Raw genomic sequence first — 14,705 nt, 5'->3', positions numbered from 1 at the left:
TTTTATAGAGGGCATTTGTCACCTCCCGGATACAGCAATGGATTGCAAACTGGGAGTTATTGGCGATGTCCCCAGTAGCTGCTTGAAAGGAGCCGGTGACATAAAAATTCAGAGCCACTGGACCTTCACTGCCACCGACAGAAACGTCTTGGTCCTCAGTTAAGGCTGCAGATCTGGTTGCGGCAGGTGGCAGAGCTCAGTGACCACCTCCTTGCTGAAGCGCAGCCTGCGCAAACACTGCTCCTCAGGCAAATGAATGTAGGAGAATTGTTCCCGGAATACCCTGGGAGGGTAAGGTCTCCTGTGCAGAGACTTGTTGGCCCTCCTCCCTCTGGCCATGATTGCCACTCTCTCTCTGCGTCACTGATGCCTCCGATTCTGCAGGCACAGGACGACGCCCCGAATCAGTGCAGCCCCCATAGTCTCTTAACAATCGAAGTAATGAAGGTCAAATCCAAAAGAACCTGCAAAGTGATGCTCAGTAGCCAAAACTACTTCACACAGTGTTGACTCTCCGCAGAAGTCTCTCTTTCTCTCTCTCTCTCAGAATGAGTGGTGCAAAAATGTCTTCCACAAAAAAAGGCAGGAAGAGGGCGCCTTTAAATAGCGCTCCCCCAGCCACTTCCCAACTGCAAAATGTTCCACTCTCCCTGTCATTGCTTGCGGCAGGCAGAAAGGAAGGGGGTGCCACTCAATATCCAGTCCGGGGCGCCACTCAATATCCGGTCCGGGGCGCCACCGGGGCGTTGCACGCTTGACTGACATCACGATCTGCGGGCGCAGGAGATCGTGGCGGTAGAGTTTAGCGCTGCCGCAAAAACTCTCGTCAATTTTGCGAGCGGTGCAAACATCGCCACGCCCGGGCGCTAATGGGAGGCACAAAGCAACCAAATGTTTCTCCCATAGAATCTTTCTCTGGAGTAATAACTTTGCTCAACAGCTCAAATATGGAATAGGAAAAGGCTATTAACCTCATCAAGCATAGACCTTTCAAAAGATAATGCAAAATCTGTATTGCCATGGACATTCTCCAATTTATTTAAACAAATGGGAAAGATGAATAGCTAAAAGGTAAAAGTGATTTTTCCCCCCCACCTTCTGACAGTAATCAGATAACAACACTAGTGTATCAATCTAACATTATTCAACCCTGACCAGTTGGATTTAAAACAATCTACATTATTTAACCCTAATCGCTAAAACATTAATGAATTTCTCTTGACATTGCTTTTGCTCCATGGATTACGTGACAGTGAGCATGTAAAGGGGAGGCTGTGTATAGAGTTGGTCCAGGAGTGGAAGAAGAGCAAAGGTAGGAAGGGGAAGCATTCACAACAGCCCTATTGCTGAGAAGGGGGAAGACATGGGTAGACAGACTGTGACACTAGATGCTACTCTAGTTGGGGACTGTTACAGGTTTTGGGTCTTGCTCTAGAGTGTAGTGGTGCGAGTTACTCTCGTAAGTGGTCAGAGCATCTTACAATTAGGGGTGCCTAACTATACGAGAGTGTAACTTAGGGGTGTAACAATTGGAACCTCCCTGCAATCTGAACCGAATATTCTTGTCCTTTGTACGCATGCTTTTTCAATCTTTTCAAAGCTGGACCAAGAAAACACTTGGCAAGAAAAAGCTGGTTACGAATTGTTCAGCTGCTCTATTTCACAGTGAGTGAACATAATGAGCAACAGTTATGATTAGATTCACTTAGTTCAATCAGTATCAATTGTCCTTCCGTAATCATACAAAATAATGAACAACACTATGCTTCCGCACATCAGTGGGTCATTTTGCTTGACTGAAGCTAAGTAACTTCTCATTATTCTCTTGCATTGTAAACTTCTTGCAGGCTTTTCTTGACCTGAATGGCTGTGTTTCTCTCTCTATTCACAGCCAGAAAAGAACCAGAAAATTCCCAACATAATGGATGGGAGGTGTTTATCGACTGCTGAGACAAGCTAACAAATTGCTTATTACTTCTTATCGATGGGAAAAGAACATTAAAGCTTGACATTAACATTTTGGAAACCTATCATCTCTGTGCCCTTTAAACAAAAAAACATGTGAATAGACCATGCTTTAAAACAACTTCTCCCAAATGTTTTCGATGGAATAATAGTCAAAAGATTCGGAAATGTGACAGGGATATTAATTAAATGAGATAGTCATTTAGATGTGCAGTTTATTAATTTATAAATAGCAATAAAATTAAGGTGTTTTATAACCTCTGTTTTAACCTTAATAGCAGCCAGGATGCAGGGAACTCTCATGGCAGCTGTATTGCGCACACTTTGTGAGATAGATTTTTAAAAAATGGAAATGATAATATAGTAGAAACACTGAACCAAGCAGTAAGTTCCTGCATGAGATTTTGGACAACACAGACACAAAAAATGTTAGATAGATAAATTATAATTTAGGTTGCTGAATAATGCACACAGATTGCATTATGATACAGTAGTTTGTAGTTAAACCCAAATTACAGCTCATGCTGCAGCCCCCACCCTCCCAAAGAATTTTGAAGCTATTATTGTCATAGTGGACAAGTGCAATGCAGTCGATTTTAGATTTCCAATACATTTTTGACAAGGTTCTGCAGTGGAGATTAATTGCTAAGGTAAAGAGTCATACAATAGGGGGCAAAGGTTAGTGCTGTATAGAAAATTGACCTTGAAACAGAAAATAGCCATTAGTGGAAACATTTCAAGCTATGAGCCACAGCCAACTTTGAAGCAGACACATTAATCAATTTATGAATAACCTGCTCATTAGTCCTTAATTACCTATATTCATTTAGAAGACATGCACATAAAAGCAAATATGCACACGTACATTTGAAATGCGGTTAAAATTGTTGAAAACATGCACTGATCACCTCATGCTGCCAAATTCTTTTGAAATGATAAAAAACATTACAAGGATGCCATAAATACTTTGATTTGGAAAATTAATTCAAAAACTCTTAATATTTAGAATTAATTAAAGTAACCTACAAATAAAACCAGTGGATTTAATCATTTCAGGACACAGTAATATTACTGTAACAAAGTACAGAAAAAAAGTTTTTCATATTTTCAGCAAGAAAATAAATCCTTTTTTAAGAAGCTAAAATAAATTCAATTAAGTGAAATGCATCCAAAGTTTTACCGCTGAATGGAGCCTTGGGGGTTATAAAAAAAGTTTAACTTCATGTTCTCTTGAAATCACGTATATCTCATTTCACTATTAAGAACAGAACTTGGTGTTCTGATTTAGATATATCCACCAATGAGGCAACAATGCTAAGCTCTTTCCAAACTCCCCAGCACACAAAATTCAAACAAGACACACCAGCAGAGCAAGTAATGCAAGTGGAAATAGAACTCAGCTACCTGGGCTTTGTGAGCTGGGTTTTAGTTTCGAAGCCCCTAACTTGCCCAGTTGATTAAATAAGGTCTAAAACTAATACAGTACTTTGAGAGATGTGATAATAACTGATTAACTTACAAAAAGATAACAGAGAGCAAAATTAGGTGGCAGTTGCTGAGGAATATGTGCATTAATCACAAGCATCAATATGTTGTGTGCAATGATAGTATTATTCCTAGGGGGAAAAAATCCTATCAATACTTACATATGTGCACATTCATCATCTTAGCACAGAATTTGCACATTGCCTCGAGGTCATTCAGTTGTCCTTGAAGAAATGAGACCTGTGCCTCCAATTCGTCCTCCTGAAATTTAAAAAAAATGAACTCTTACAAATCTTCATCATGCTATTACATTGGTGCACTCTGACCCTTCCAGAATAAGTTGCACTGCATCTTAACTAATTTTGGTTTCACTACTTAGTAATATTGCTGAGGGACATATATTTTAAATTAAACCTCTTTACAACATTGACCTTGCTGGATTCAGCCATTTAAGATGTTTCAGATGATCAAACAATCTCATGATGGTGTTATGGAAATTCCCATCTTTACTACAATAGCAAAATACTGCGGATGCTGGAAATCCAAAATAACAACAGAAAACGCTGGAAAAACTCAGCAAGCCAGGTAGCATCCGTGGAGAGAGAGAAACAGAGTTAGTGTTTCAAGTCGACGAAAGGTTTTCGACCTGAAATGTTAACTCTGTTTCTCTCTCCACGGATGCTGCCTGGCCTGCTGAGTTTTTCCAGCGTTTTCTGTTGTTATTTCCTATCTTTACTTACTGGTTTGGGAAAAAAAATATTTGGAAATATCCTGTTGGATCTTTAATCAAGGTTCCATAGATAGTTTAATATGCCAATGAGCTGTGAAAATAATTTTAGGATGATATAACTACCCTTAATTTGGATAGTCTGTTTGATCCTTAGCAATACAGACCTGTTCCAACTAAAAACCAAACTAATTATACTACTTAACACTTTAGAAAGGCAAAAACAAACAAAATTGCTCTGTGATAATTCATCACCTGACTGTGGACTCTCCAAGCAGTACAATACCACTGATCATGGTGGTGGACAACCAGGCAACTAACAGGAGCACCCTAATCCTCAACCATGATGGAGCCCAGCATATGAATGCGAGAAACAGGGCTGATGTGATTGCAAGCGTCATCAGCCAAAAGTGCTGAGTAGATGATCCTACCCAGCCTGCTCCCAAGTTCCCCACCATTTTGTAGTCCAGCCAATTTGGTTCACTCTACATAACATTAAGAAGCGGCTGAGTGCACAAAATACAACAAAGGTTATCAGGCCCCATCAACATTGTGACAGTAGTGCTGAAGACCTGTGCGCCAGAGCTAGCCAAGCTATTCCAGTAGATATGACACTGTAGAGGATACCTGACAATGTGAAGAATTGCCCTGAATGTCCTATCCACAAAAAACAGGACAAATCTAAATGATTCAATTACCACACTATCAGCTTCCTCCCAATCATCAGTAAAATCGTCAACAGTGCCATCAAGTAACATCTACTTACCAATAACCTCCTCACCGATGCTCAATTTGGGTTCCACCAGAACCACTCAGCTCAAGGCATCATCATAGCCATGATCCAGAATGGACACCAGAGCTGAATGCCAGAGAAGTGAGAGTACCTGCCCTCAACATCAAGGCAGCATTTGGCCAACTATAACAGTGTGGTAAACCACTGTTTGTATTCCACTGTGTACATGTCTGTACATGCCTCGGCTGACTCCTCCCACGAGTCCAGGTATAAAGGTGACTGCTCCACAGTCCCTCTGTATTCTGGACTGATCGACCACTCGAGGCACACCTTCATTCTCTTGTTAATAAAAGCCTGTTAGTTACTCGCTTAACCACAGTCTTTTGAGTGATTGATAGCGCGTCAATTTTATTAACAAGATTTTTTATAATGGAGAAGATCCTCACACCAGCATGCCTAGACTTAGACCATCGGGAGGCGGACGCATCCACCAAGTTTGCTCACTGGCTTAGGTGCTTTGAAAAATTCCTGATCGTCTCCGCTGCAACGGTCAAATCGGATGAGGACAAACTGGATGTCCTGACCTCCAAAGTGAACCACCGAGCGTACTCGGTCATCCAGGACGCGACCTCGTACACGGCTGCTATCAAGCTCCTCAAGGACCAGTACATGCGCCCAGTGAACGAGGTGTACGCCAGGCACCTCCTGGGGAGTCGTAAACAACAACCTGGGGAATCGACCGAGGAATACCTTCAGGCACTGTCTGTGCTTGGCCGGGCCTGTGGTTGTAAGGATGTAAAGGCCGCCGTGTACACAGAGGAACTTATCCGGGACGCTTTTGTAGCGGGCCACAGGTCCAATTACACCCGACAGCGACTGTTGGAGCAGAGTGACCTCGACCTCAACAAGGCCTCTGAACTCGCACTATCATTGGACGCAGCCTACCGGGGCATGGATGCCTACTCCTTTGCACCGTGGACGCCGCGGGGAACGACAGCCTGGGACACGGTAGGACCGTCTCATAGCGCCGTGCCACCCCAGCCACATCCCAGCAACGGCCCAACTACCGCAGCAGTGTCCCAAGGCCAGAAATGCTACTTCTGTGGCCAGGCCAAACACCCCAGAGCGCACTGCCCGGCGAAAAATGCGATCTGCTCGGGCTGCGGGAAGAAGGGACACTACGCCAGCGTCTGCAAGGCCAAAGCCACCCCGAACCCCAGCAGCGCCGCGTGTGGGCCGTGCGGGCCGCCATCTTGGGCCTCCCCAGCCATGTGCGAACCACCGGAACAGCAGCCATTTTGGACGCCTCCAGCCACATGGGGATCATGGACGCTGCCATCTTGGACGCCAGCCGGGACGCAGCAGGCCCCCAACACCGCCTCATCTGATACCCGCAACGACACACCGACCCCTACGCTGGCCTCCGTTACGCTGGACCAAGCGAGACCGCACCAACTGGCCCGGTCCACAATGGACATTAAGGTAAATGGTCACGAAACAATCTGCCTTTTTGACTCTGGGAGCACGGAGAGCTTCATCCACCCCGACACGGTGCGGCGTTGCTCTCTCCCAGTCCTGCCTGCACACCAGCGGATTTTTATGGCCTCCGAGTCCCAGTCGGCGGACATTGGCGGCTACTGCGTGGTGACACTCTTAGTAGACGGGACTGTGTATGATAATTTTAAACTTCTGGTCCTGCCCCACCTCTGCGCTGCCATTCTACTGGGGTTAGATTTTCAGTGCCACCTTAAAAGTGTTACGATGGCGTACGGTGGACCCCTCCCCCCACTCAGAGTCCGCAGCCAGCAGCTTCCAAATTGCCCGCCGCGCACCAGGTGCAACCTCTCCACACTCAGAGTCACCCCCCCCCCCACTGTTTGCTAACCTCACCCCCGACTGTAAGCCCATCGCCACAAAGAGCAGGCGATACAGTGCCGGGGACAAGGTTTTCATTAAAACCGAAGTGGAGCGGCTCCTGAAGGAGGGGATTATTGAGGGCAGCACCAGCCCCTGGCGAGCCCAGGTTGTGGTCGTTAAGACCGGCGAGAAGCAGCGCCTGGTCATCGACTACAGCCAGACAATAAATCGCTACACCCTGCTGGACGCTTACCCACTCCCCCGCATAGCTGATATAGTCAACCAGATCGCGCAGTACCGCGTCTTCTCGACCATTGACCTGAAATCAGCGTACCACCAGCTCCCTATCCGCCCTGAGGACCGCCAGTATACTGCCTTTGAGGCAAACGGCCGCCTCTATCACTTCCTTAGGGTTCCCTTTGGCGTCACCAACGGGGTCTCCGTCTTCCAAAGGGAGATGGACCGGATGGTCGATCAAAATGCGTTGCAGGCCACTTTCCCATATCTGGACAATGTGACCATCTGCGGCCATGACTTGCAGGACCATGACGCAAACCTCGAAAAATTCCTCTGCACCGCCCAACTCCTGAACCTGACGTATAACAAGGAGAAGTGCATATTCCGCACAACCCGCCTCGCCATCCTTGGCTGTGTTGTGGAACACGGAGTCATCGGTCCCGACCGGATGCGTCCCCTTATGGAACTCCCACTGCCTCAAGGCCCTGAAGAGCTGCCTAGGGTTTTTCTCTTATTACGCCCAGTGGGTCCCCTATTTTGCGGACAAGGCCCGTCCGCTGATCAAGTCCACCTCTTATCCCTTGACGGCAGAGGCCCGCTTAGCCTTCCACCGTATCAAGGAAGACATTGCCAAAGCCACCATGCACGCAGTGGACGAATCCATCCCCTTCCAGGTGGAAAGCGACACGTCCGACTTTGCCCTGGCCGCTACCCTTAATCAGGCGGGGAGACCCGTGGCCTTCTTTTCACGAACCCTCCAGGGCCCGGAGACCAGACACTCCGCTGTTGAGAAGGAGGCCCAGGCTATTGTGGAGGCTGTGCATCATTGGAGGCACTACCTGGCCGGAAAACGATTTACCCTGCTCACTGACCAGCGTTCAGTTGCTTTTATGTTTAACAACAAGCAGAGGGGCAAAATCAAAAACGACAAGATCTTGAGGTGGAGAATTGAACTTTCCACCTACAATTACGAGATCTTGTACCGGCCCGGGAAGCTCAATGAACCCCCGGATGCTCTATCGCGTGGCACCTGCGCCAGCGCGCAGATCGATAGACTGCGGGCCCTCCACAATGACCTCTGCCACCTGGGGGTCACCAGGTTCTTCCACTTCATCAAGGCCCGCAACCTGCCTTACTCCATTGAGGAGGTCAGGACCATGACCAGGAACTGCCAAGTCTGCGCTGAGTGCAAACCGCACTTTTATAGACCAGACAGGGCTCACCTGATAAAAGCCACTCGCCCCTTCGAGCGCCTGAGCGTTGATTTTAAAGGGCCTCTCCCCTCCTCCGACCGCAATGTGTACTTCCTCAACATTATTGATGAGTACTCCCGTTTCCCGTTCGCCATCCCCTGCCCGGACATGACCAGTGCCACGGTCATTAAATGTCTGAACGACCTCTTCACCCTGTTCGGTTTCCCCAGCTATATCCATAGCGACCGGGGCTCATCGTTTATGAGTGATGAACTCCGCCAGTACCTGCTCGCTAGGGGTATTGCCACAAGCAGGACCACCAGTTACAACCCCCGGGGGAACGGACAGGTGGAAAGAGAGAATGCGACAGTTTGGAAGGCCGCCCTGCTAGCCTTAAAGTCTAGGAGCCTTCCGACCTCCCGCTGGCAGGATGTGCTCCCCGATGCGCTTCACTCTATTCGGTCACTGCTCTGCACTGCCACTAACGCCACCCCTCATGAGAAAATGTTTGTCTTCCCAAGGAAGTCCACATCGGGGACATCGCTACCGCCATGGCTGACGTCCCCAGGGCCGGTCCTACTGAGAAGACACGTGAGGACCCATAAAACGGACCCCCTGGTCGAGAGGGTCGACCTCCTCCACGCCAACCCCCAGTACGCTTACACTGCGTACCCGGACGGGCGGGAGGACACAGTCTCCATACGAGACCTCGCACCCTCGGGGGCCCCAGTAACCCACTACCACCCCCCCCCCACGATCCAACATCCAACCCCAGCAGACGGCACGCCTGGGCCCCGCGACCCGCTCGACACCCACGAGGACTACACACCAGTGCCCCAGCCTACGCGGGACTTGACGCCGGAAGCTTCACTACCCCTGCCGTCGCCACGTCGATCACAGCGGCAGACAAGACCGCCGGAGAGACTCCAATACACAAACTTTTAATACACTTCACCCCGCCGGACTCATTTTTAAACAAGGGGTGAATGTGGTAAACCACTGTTTGTATTCCACTGTGTACATGTCTGTACATGCCTCGGCTGACTCCTCCCACGAGTCCAGGTATAAAGGTGACTGCTCCACAGTCCCTCTGTATTCTGGACTGGTCGACCACTCGAGGCACACCTTCATTCTCTTGTTAATAAAAGCCCGTTAGTTACTCGCTTAACCTCAGTCTTTTGAGTGATTGATAGCGCATCAAACAGCAAGGAGCTCTAGCAAAACTAAAGTCAATGGGGGTTCAAGGAAAAACTACTGAAATGGCTAAATTTATACCTGATGCAAAGAAAGAAGCTGTGGTTGTTGGAGTAAAGTTCTGATCAAAGGTCATTAACCTGAAATGTTGACTCTGTTTCTCTCCCCACATATGCTGCTTGACGTGCCGAGTGTTTCTAGCATTTTGTGTTTTTATTTCAGATTGGCAGCATCTGCAGTATTTTGCTTTTGTATCAACATCCTGGCAGTCACCATCGACTAGAAGCTGAATTGGACCAGCTACAAGAGCAGGACAAAGGCTGGGTACTGTGCTCAGCTCTTGACCCTGGTACAATAGTCCAAGGTGCATTCAGTCAGTGAGCCATTAGGAGAGCTCTAATATTCTAATTCTGATTCAAGTCGGTCATGAAATTGACATTCTCCGATGAATCAGTGTAAATTCAGTCCATCACATTTTCTGCCTTTTCTAGTTTTATAAAAAAATCTGTAGTGATTTTCTAACATGAAGCAATTACCTAAAATAACTCCTTAGAGAAAGGCTATCAGCATTATTTTAAGTTGTTTCAGTTTTCTGAAAACCCTATGGGTTAAATTGTTAAGACTTTTAATGTTCCAGTGTTTGCTTATTAGGATATACAAGTTTAGCTTTAGTAAGCTGCCCTCTGCTGCACAAACCAATGATACCATTCACACATACCAGGTCTATTTTCGAGTACTTGGAATAGGTAGATGAATTAAATAACCCACACTATTAAATTGAATAAATGTAGACATTTGGATAAATAATGCAATACAAAATATTTCATAAACATTGTTTTCTGGTGCACAATACCAATTGACAGTTTGGACTAGCAGTTGCAGACTGTCATAAATGCTATACATTTTTTTTTTTACTGCGACAGATAAACATCTAATTTTGCACAATTTCTGTTTACTAGTTAAAGCAAGTAGCATTATAGACACAAAGAGGAAATAAAGACATTTTAATATCATAAAATCTACATGCTTTACCTCCACGCTGATTTACCAATTAGAAGTATCCTTGAACAAATCATGTCATTATCAAATGAATTCAATATAAATGTGTGTGAGCATATAATATTATTTGATCTGCTCTGGCATTGCACACAAGTCGGAGAATATGCTCACTCTCTTACTGGTCTCTGATGCCTTCGTGTTGCTGTTTTTCTCCAGCTCTCTGCTTTTCTCTCTCTTCATGTTCTCTAATCATAGAATAGTACATCACAGAAGGAGGCCATTCGGCCTATCGAGTCTGCGCCGGCTCTTTTGAGGAGCAATCCAGTTAGTCCCACTCCCCTGCTCTTTCCCCATATCCCTGCAATTTTTTCTCCTTGAGGTATTTATCCAATTCCCTTTTGAAGGCTACTATTGAATCTGTATCCACCACCCTATCAGGCAATGCATTCCAAATCCTAACAACTCGTTGCGTAAAAAAGTTTTTCCTCCTGTCGCCTCTGGTTCTTTTGCCTTAACTTTTCATCTTAAATCTGTGCCCTCTCGTTATCAACCCTTCAGCCATTGGAAACAATTTCTCTTTATTTACTCTATCCAAATCCTTCATGATTTCAACACCTCTATCAAATCTCCTCTTAGCCTTCTCTGCTCCAAGGAGAACAACTCCAGCTTCACTGAGTGCAGCAGCACAGAGTGAACAACTGCGAGTTTGGTAACTGTGGGAGTTTTAAGGGTTAATCTCTCTTAAAATCTAGCATTAATTGCTAGTAGCTCTTAATAAGATCAACTATTTAAGTTAAAAGTTAAATTTTTAAGTTTCTTCAGGCTTAAGCAGAGACAAATAAGCAAGATCTCCTGCTGAAGAGCTGCTGTAGTCAGTTAATTAGCTAACTGGATTAAACTGGTTCGTGAAACAGTAGCAGCGCAGTGGTGACTCATCTGAGTCACAAACAGTATAAAAACAGGGGCCTGTGAGTGCAGCAGCACAGAGTGAACAACTGCGAGTTTGGTAAGTGTGGGAGTTTGGTGAAGTGGGGAAGGAGGTGCTTGCTTTTCCTAACTTCTCCTGCAGAGCAGCGGTGGACCTGAGTGCGAGCAGACCAAGGCCCGAGAGTGGGGATAAAAGCAGCAACAGACCTGCATCAACATGAGAAAATGGCAGTGTGACATTACAGGTAAGGCAGGTAAGTGATTGGTAGTGACTGTGGGCTATGTTTTAAGATAGTGACTGTGGGCTAAGTTTTAAGTTAACATAGAACATAATTTTAAAAACTAAACTTAATTTAATTAAATTAATAAACGAGGTAAATAATTTGATTAATACTAAACTAATTAATTAAACAAATAAAATAATGGGAAAACAGGAGATGTGTTGCTGCTGCAATATGTGGGAGCTTGTGGACATTTTTGTCCAGGGTGACTACATCTGCGGTAAGTGTCTGCGGCTCGAGGAACTTTGGCTCTGAGTTGAGGAGCTGGAGTCCGAGCTGCAGACATTGCGAGACATCAGGGAGGGAGAAAGTTACCTGGACCTTTTGCTCCAGGAGGCAACCACACCCCTTAGATTAAATACTTTAGAATTGACACGTGGTCAGGGACAGAAGGGTGTGACTGCGAGTGAGGCAGGTACGGGGATCCAGGAGGTAGTATTGCAGGAGCTTCAGTCCCTGCACTTGTCCAATAGATTCGAGGTTCTTGCAACCCTTGTGGACCAGTGCACTGCAGGGAGGACAAGCAAACTGATAACGGCACCATGGTACAGGAAGCCGTTCAAGTGGGGGGGAGTAAAAAGGAAGGTGGTTGTATTAGATGACAGTATAGTTAGGGGGATAGACACTGTTCTCTGCAGCCAGGAGCGTGAATCCCGAAGGCTATGTTGCCTACCCAGTGCCAGGGTAAAGGACATCTCCTCCGGGCTGGAGAAGAACTTGGGAGTGGGAGGGGTAGGATCCAGTTGCCGTGGTCCACGTAGGTACCAATGACATAGGTAGGACAAAGAAAGAGGTTCTGCTGAGAGAGTTTGAGCAGCTAGGGACTACATTAAAAAGCAGAACCACAAAGGTCATAATCTCTGGATTATTACCGGAGCCATGAGCAAATTGGCATAGGGTCAATAGGGTCAGGGAGATGAACGCGTGGCTCAAAGATTGGTGTGGGAGAAGTGGGTTTCGTTTCGTGGGGCACTGGCACCAGTACTGGGGAAACAAAGAGCTGTTCCGTTGGGACGGACTTCACCTGAACCATGCTGGGACCAGAGTTCTAGCGAATCGAATAACTAGGGAGGTAGATAGGGCTTTAAACTAAATAAGGGGAGGGAGGGTGCCGGTGGAGAGAAATCTAGAATGCTAAAGAGAAAAGACAAGGAAGCAGTGCAGGAAAGTGATTGGGGTAAGGATAACCAGATTGTGTCAGGAAGGGACAGAGCGTACAAACAATGGAGTGCACTAACAAATAGGGTCCGGGTAAGAGAAAATGGTAATAAGATAAATAGGGCCATAGTACAAAAAAAGTTAAGCTGTCTAAAAAACAAATCTAAAGGCACTGTATCTGAATGCATGAAGCATTTGTAATAAGGGAGACGAATTAACAGCACAAATAGATGTAAACTGATATGATATAATTGCGAATACGGAGACATGGCTGCAGGGTGACCAAGACTGGGAGCTCAATATCCAAGGATCTTCGATATTTAGGAAGGATAGGCGAAAAGGAAAAGGAGGTGGAGTGGCCTTTTTAGTAAAGGATGAAATCAGAGCAATAGTGACAAAGGATATTGGCTCAGAAAATCAAGATGTAGAATCAGTTTGGGTGGAGCTAAGAAGCACCAAGGGGCAGAAAACATTGGTGGGAGTTGTCTAAAGACCTCCAAACAGTAGTGGTAATGTAGGGGATGGCATCAAACAGGAAATTAGAAATTCATGTAACAAGGGAACTACAGTAATCATGGGTGACTTTAATCTACATATAGATTGGCCAAACCAAATTAGCAATAATACTATGGAGGATGAATTCCTGGAGTGTGTACGAGATGGTTTTTTAGAGCAGTATGTTGAGGAGCCTACTAGGGAACAGGCTATCCTAGATTGGGTATTGCGCAATGAGAAGGGGTTAATTCATAATCTTGTTGTGCGGGGTCCTTTAGGGAAGAGTGACCATAACATGATAGAATTCTTCATTAAGATGGAAAGTGAAGTAGTCCAATCTGAAACTAGGGTCCTAAATCTAAAGAAAGGAAACTACGATGGTATGAGGAGTGAGTTGGCTATGATAGATTAGGGAGCTTCATTAAAAGGCATGATGGTGGATAAGCAATGGCTAACATTTAAGGAACAAATGCATGAATTGTACAGTTATACATTCCTTTCTGGCGCAAAAACACAAAAGGAAAAGCGGCCCAACCATGGCTAACAAAAAGAAATTAAGGATAGTATTAGGTCCAAAGAGGAGTCATATAAAGTTGCCAGAAAAAGTAGCAAGCCTGAGGATTGAGAGCAGTTTGAGAGCAGATTGAGTTCAGCAAAGAAAGACCAAGAGTTTGCTGAAGAGGGGAAAAATAGAGTATGAGAGTAAACTTGCATGGAACATAAAAGCGGATTGTAAAAGCTTCTACAAGTATGTAAAAATAAAAAGATTAGTGAAGGCAAATGTAGGTCCCTTACAGTCAGAAACGGGAGAATTTATAATGGTGAACAAGGAAATGGCAGAGCAATTAAACAAATACTTTGGTTCTGTCTTCACGGAAGAGGACACAAATAACTTCCCAGAAATGCTAGGGAACCAAGGGTCTAGTGAGAAGGAGGAATTAACGGAAATTAGTATTAGTAAAAAAATAGTGAAAGTTAAAATCGCGTGGATTGGCCGCATCGCGATAGAGGCGGGACTACAACCCCGAAACTTGTAGTCCCGCCTCCAACCCGACTCCTGAATGAAAATCCTGCCCCTAGAGTCTATTACAAAGGACGTGATAACAGGACACTTAGAAAATATCAACGGGATTAGGCAAAGTCAACATGGATTTATGAAAAGGGAAATCGTGTTTGACAAACCTACTGGAGTTTTTTGAGGATAACATAAGAACATAAGAAGTAGGAGCAGGAGTAGGCCATACGGCCCCTCAGGCCTGCTCCGCCATTCAATAGGATCATGGCTGATCCGAATCTAGACTCATGTCCATTTCCCTGCCCTCTCCCCGTAACCCCTAATTCCCTTATCTGCTAGGAAACTGTCTATCTCCATTTTAAATTTATTTAATGTTGCAGCTTCCGCAGTTCTCTGGGGTAGCAAATTCCATAGATTTACTACCCTCTGAGTGAAGAAG

At 45.6% G+C, this 14,705-nt stretch overlaps 1 protein-coding gene across 2 annotated transcripts in view; it reads right to left on the bottom strand.

The window, feature by feature from the left end:
* The window catches only part of tbc1d5 (TBC1 domain family, member 5), a 508,566-nt gene that overhangs the window by 102,600 nt on the left and 391,261 nt on the right, over positions 1–14,705 (bottom strand). For both annotated transcript variants that reach the window (XM_085988017.1, XM_085988016.1), the window contains one exon: positions 3,612–3,711. In XM_085988017.1, the coding sequence (XP_085844143.1) occupies positions 3,612–3,711 (100 nt within the window). The remainder of the gene's footprint in view (positions 1–3,611; positions 3,712–14,705) is intronic.

This window comes from Somniosus microcephalus, chromosome 5, assembly GCF_052327205.1.
Source record: "Somniosus microcephalus isolate GS21.2 chromosome 5, FLI_Smic_1.0, whole genome shotgun sequence".
NCBI classification, from domain to species: Eukaryota; Metazoa; Chordata; class Chondrichthyes; order Squaliformes; family Somniosidae; genus Somniosus; species Somniosus microcephalus.
The sequence above is the reverse complement of the archived record's forward strand: the minus strand, read 5'-3'. Positions and strand labels throughout refer to the sequence as shown.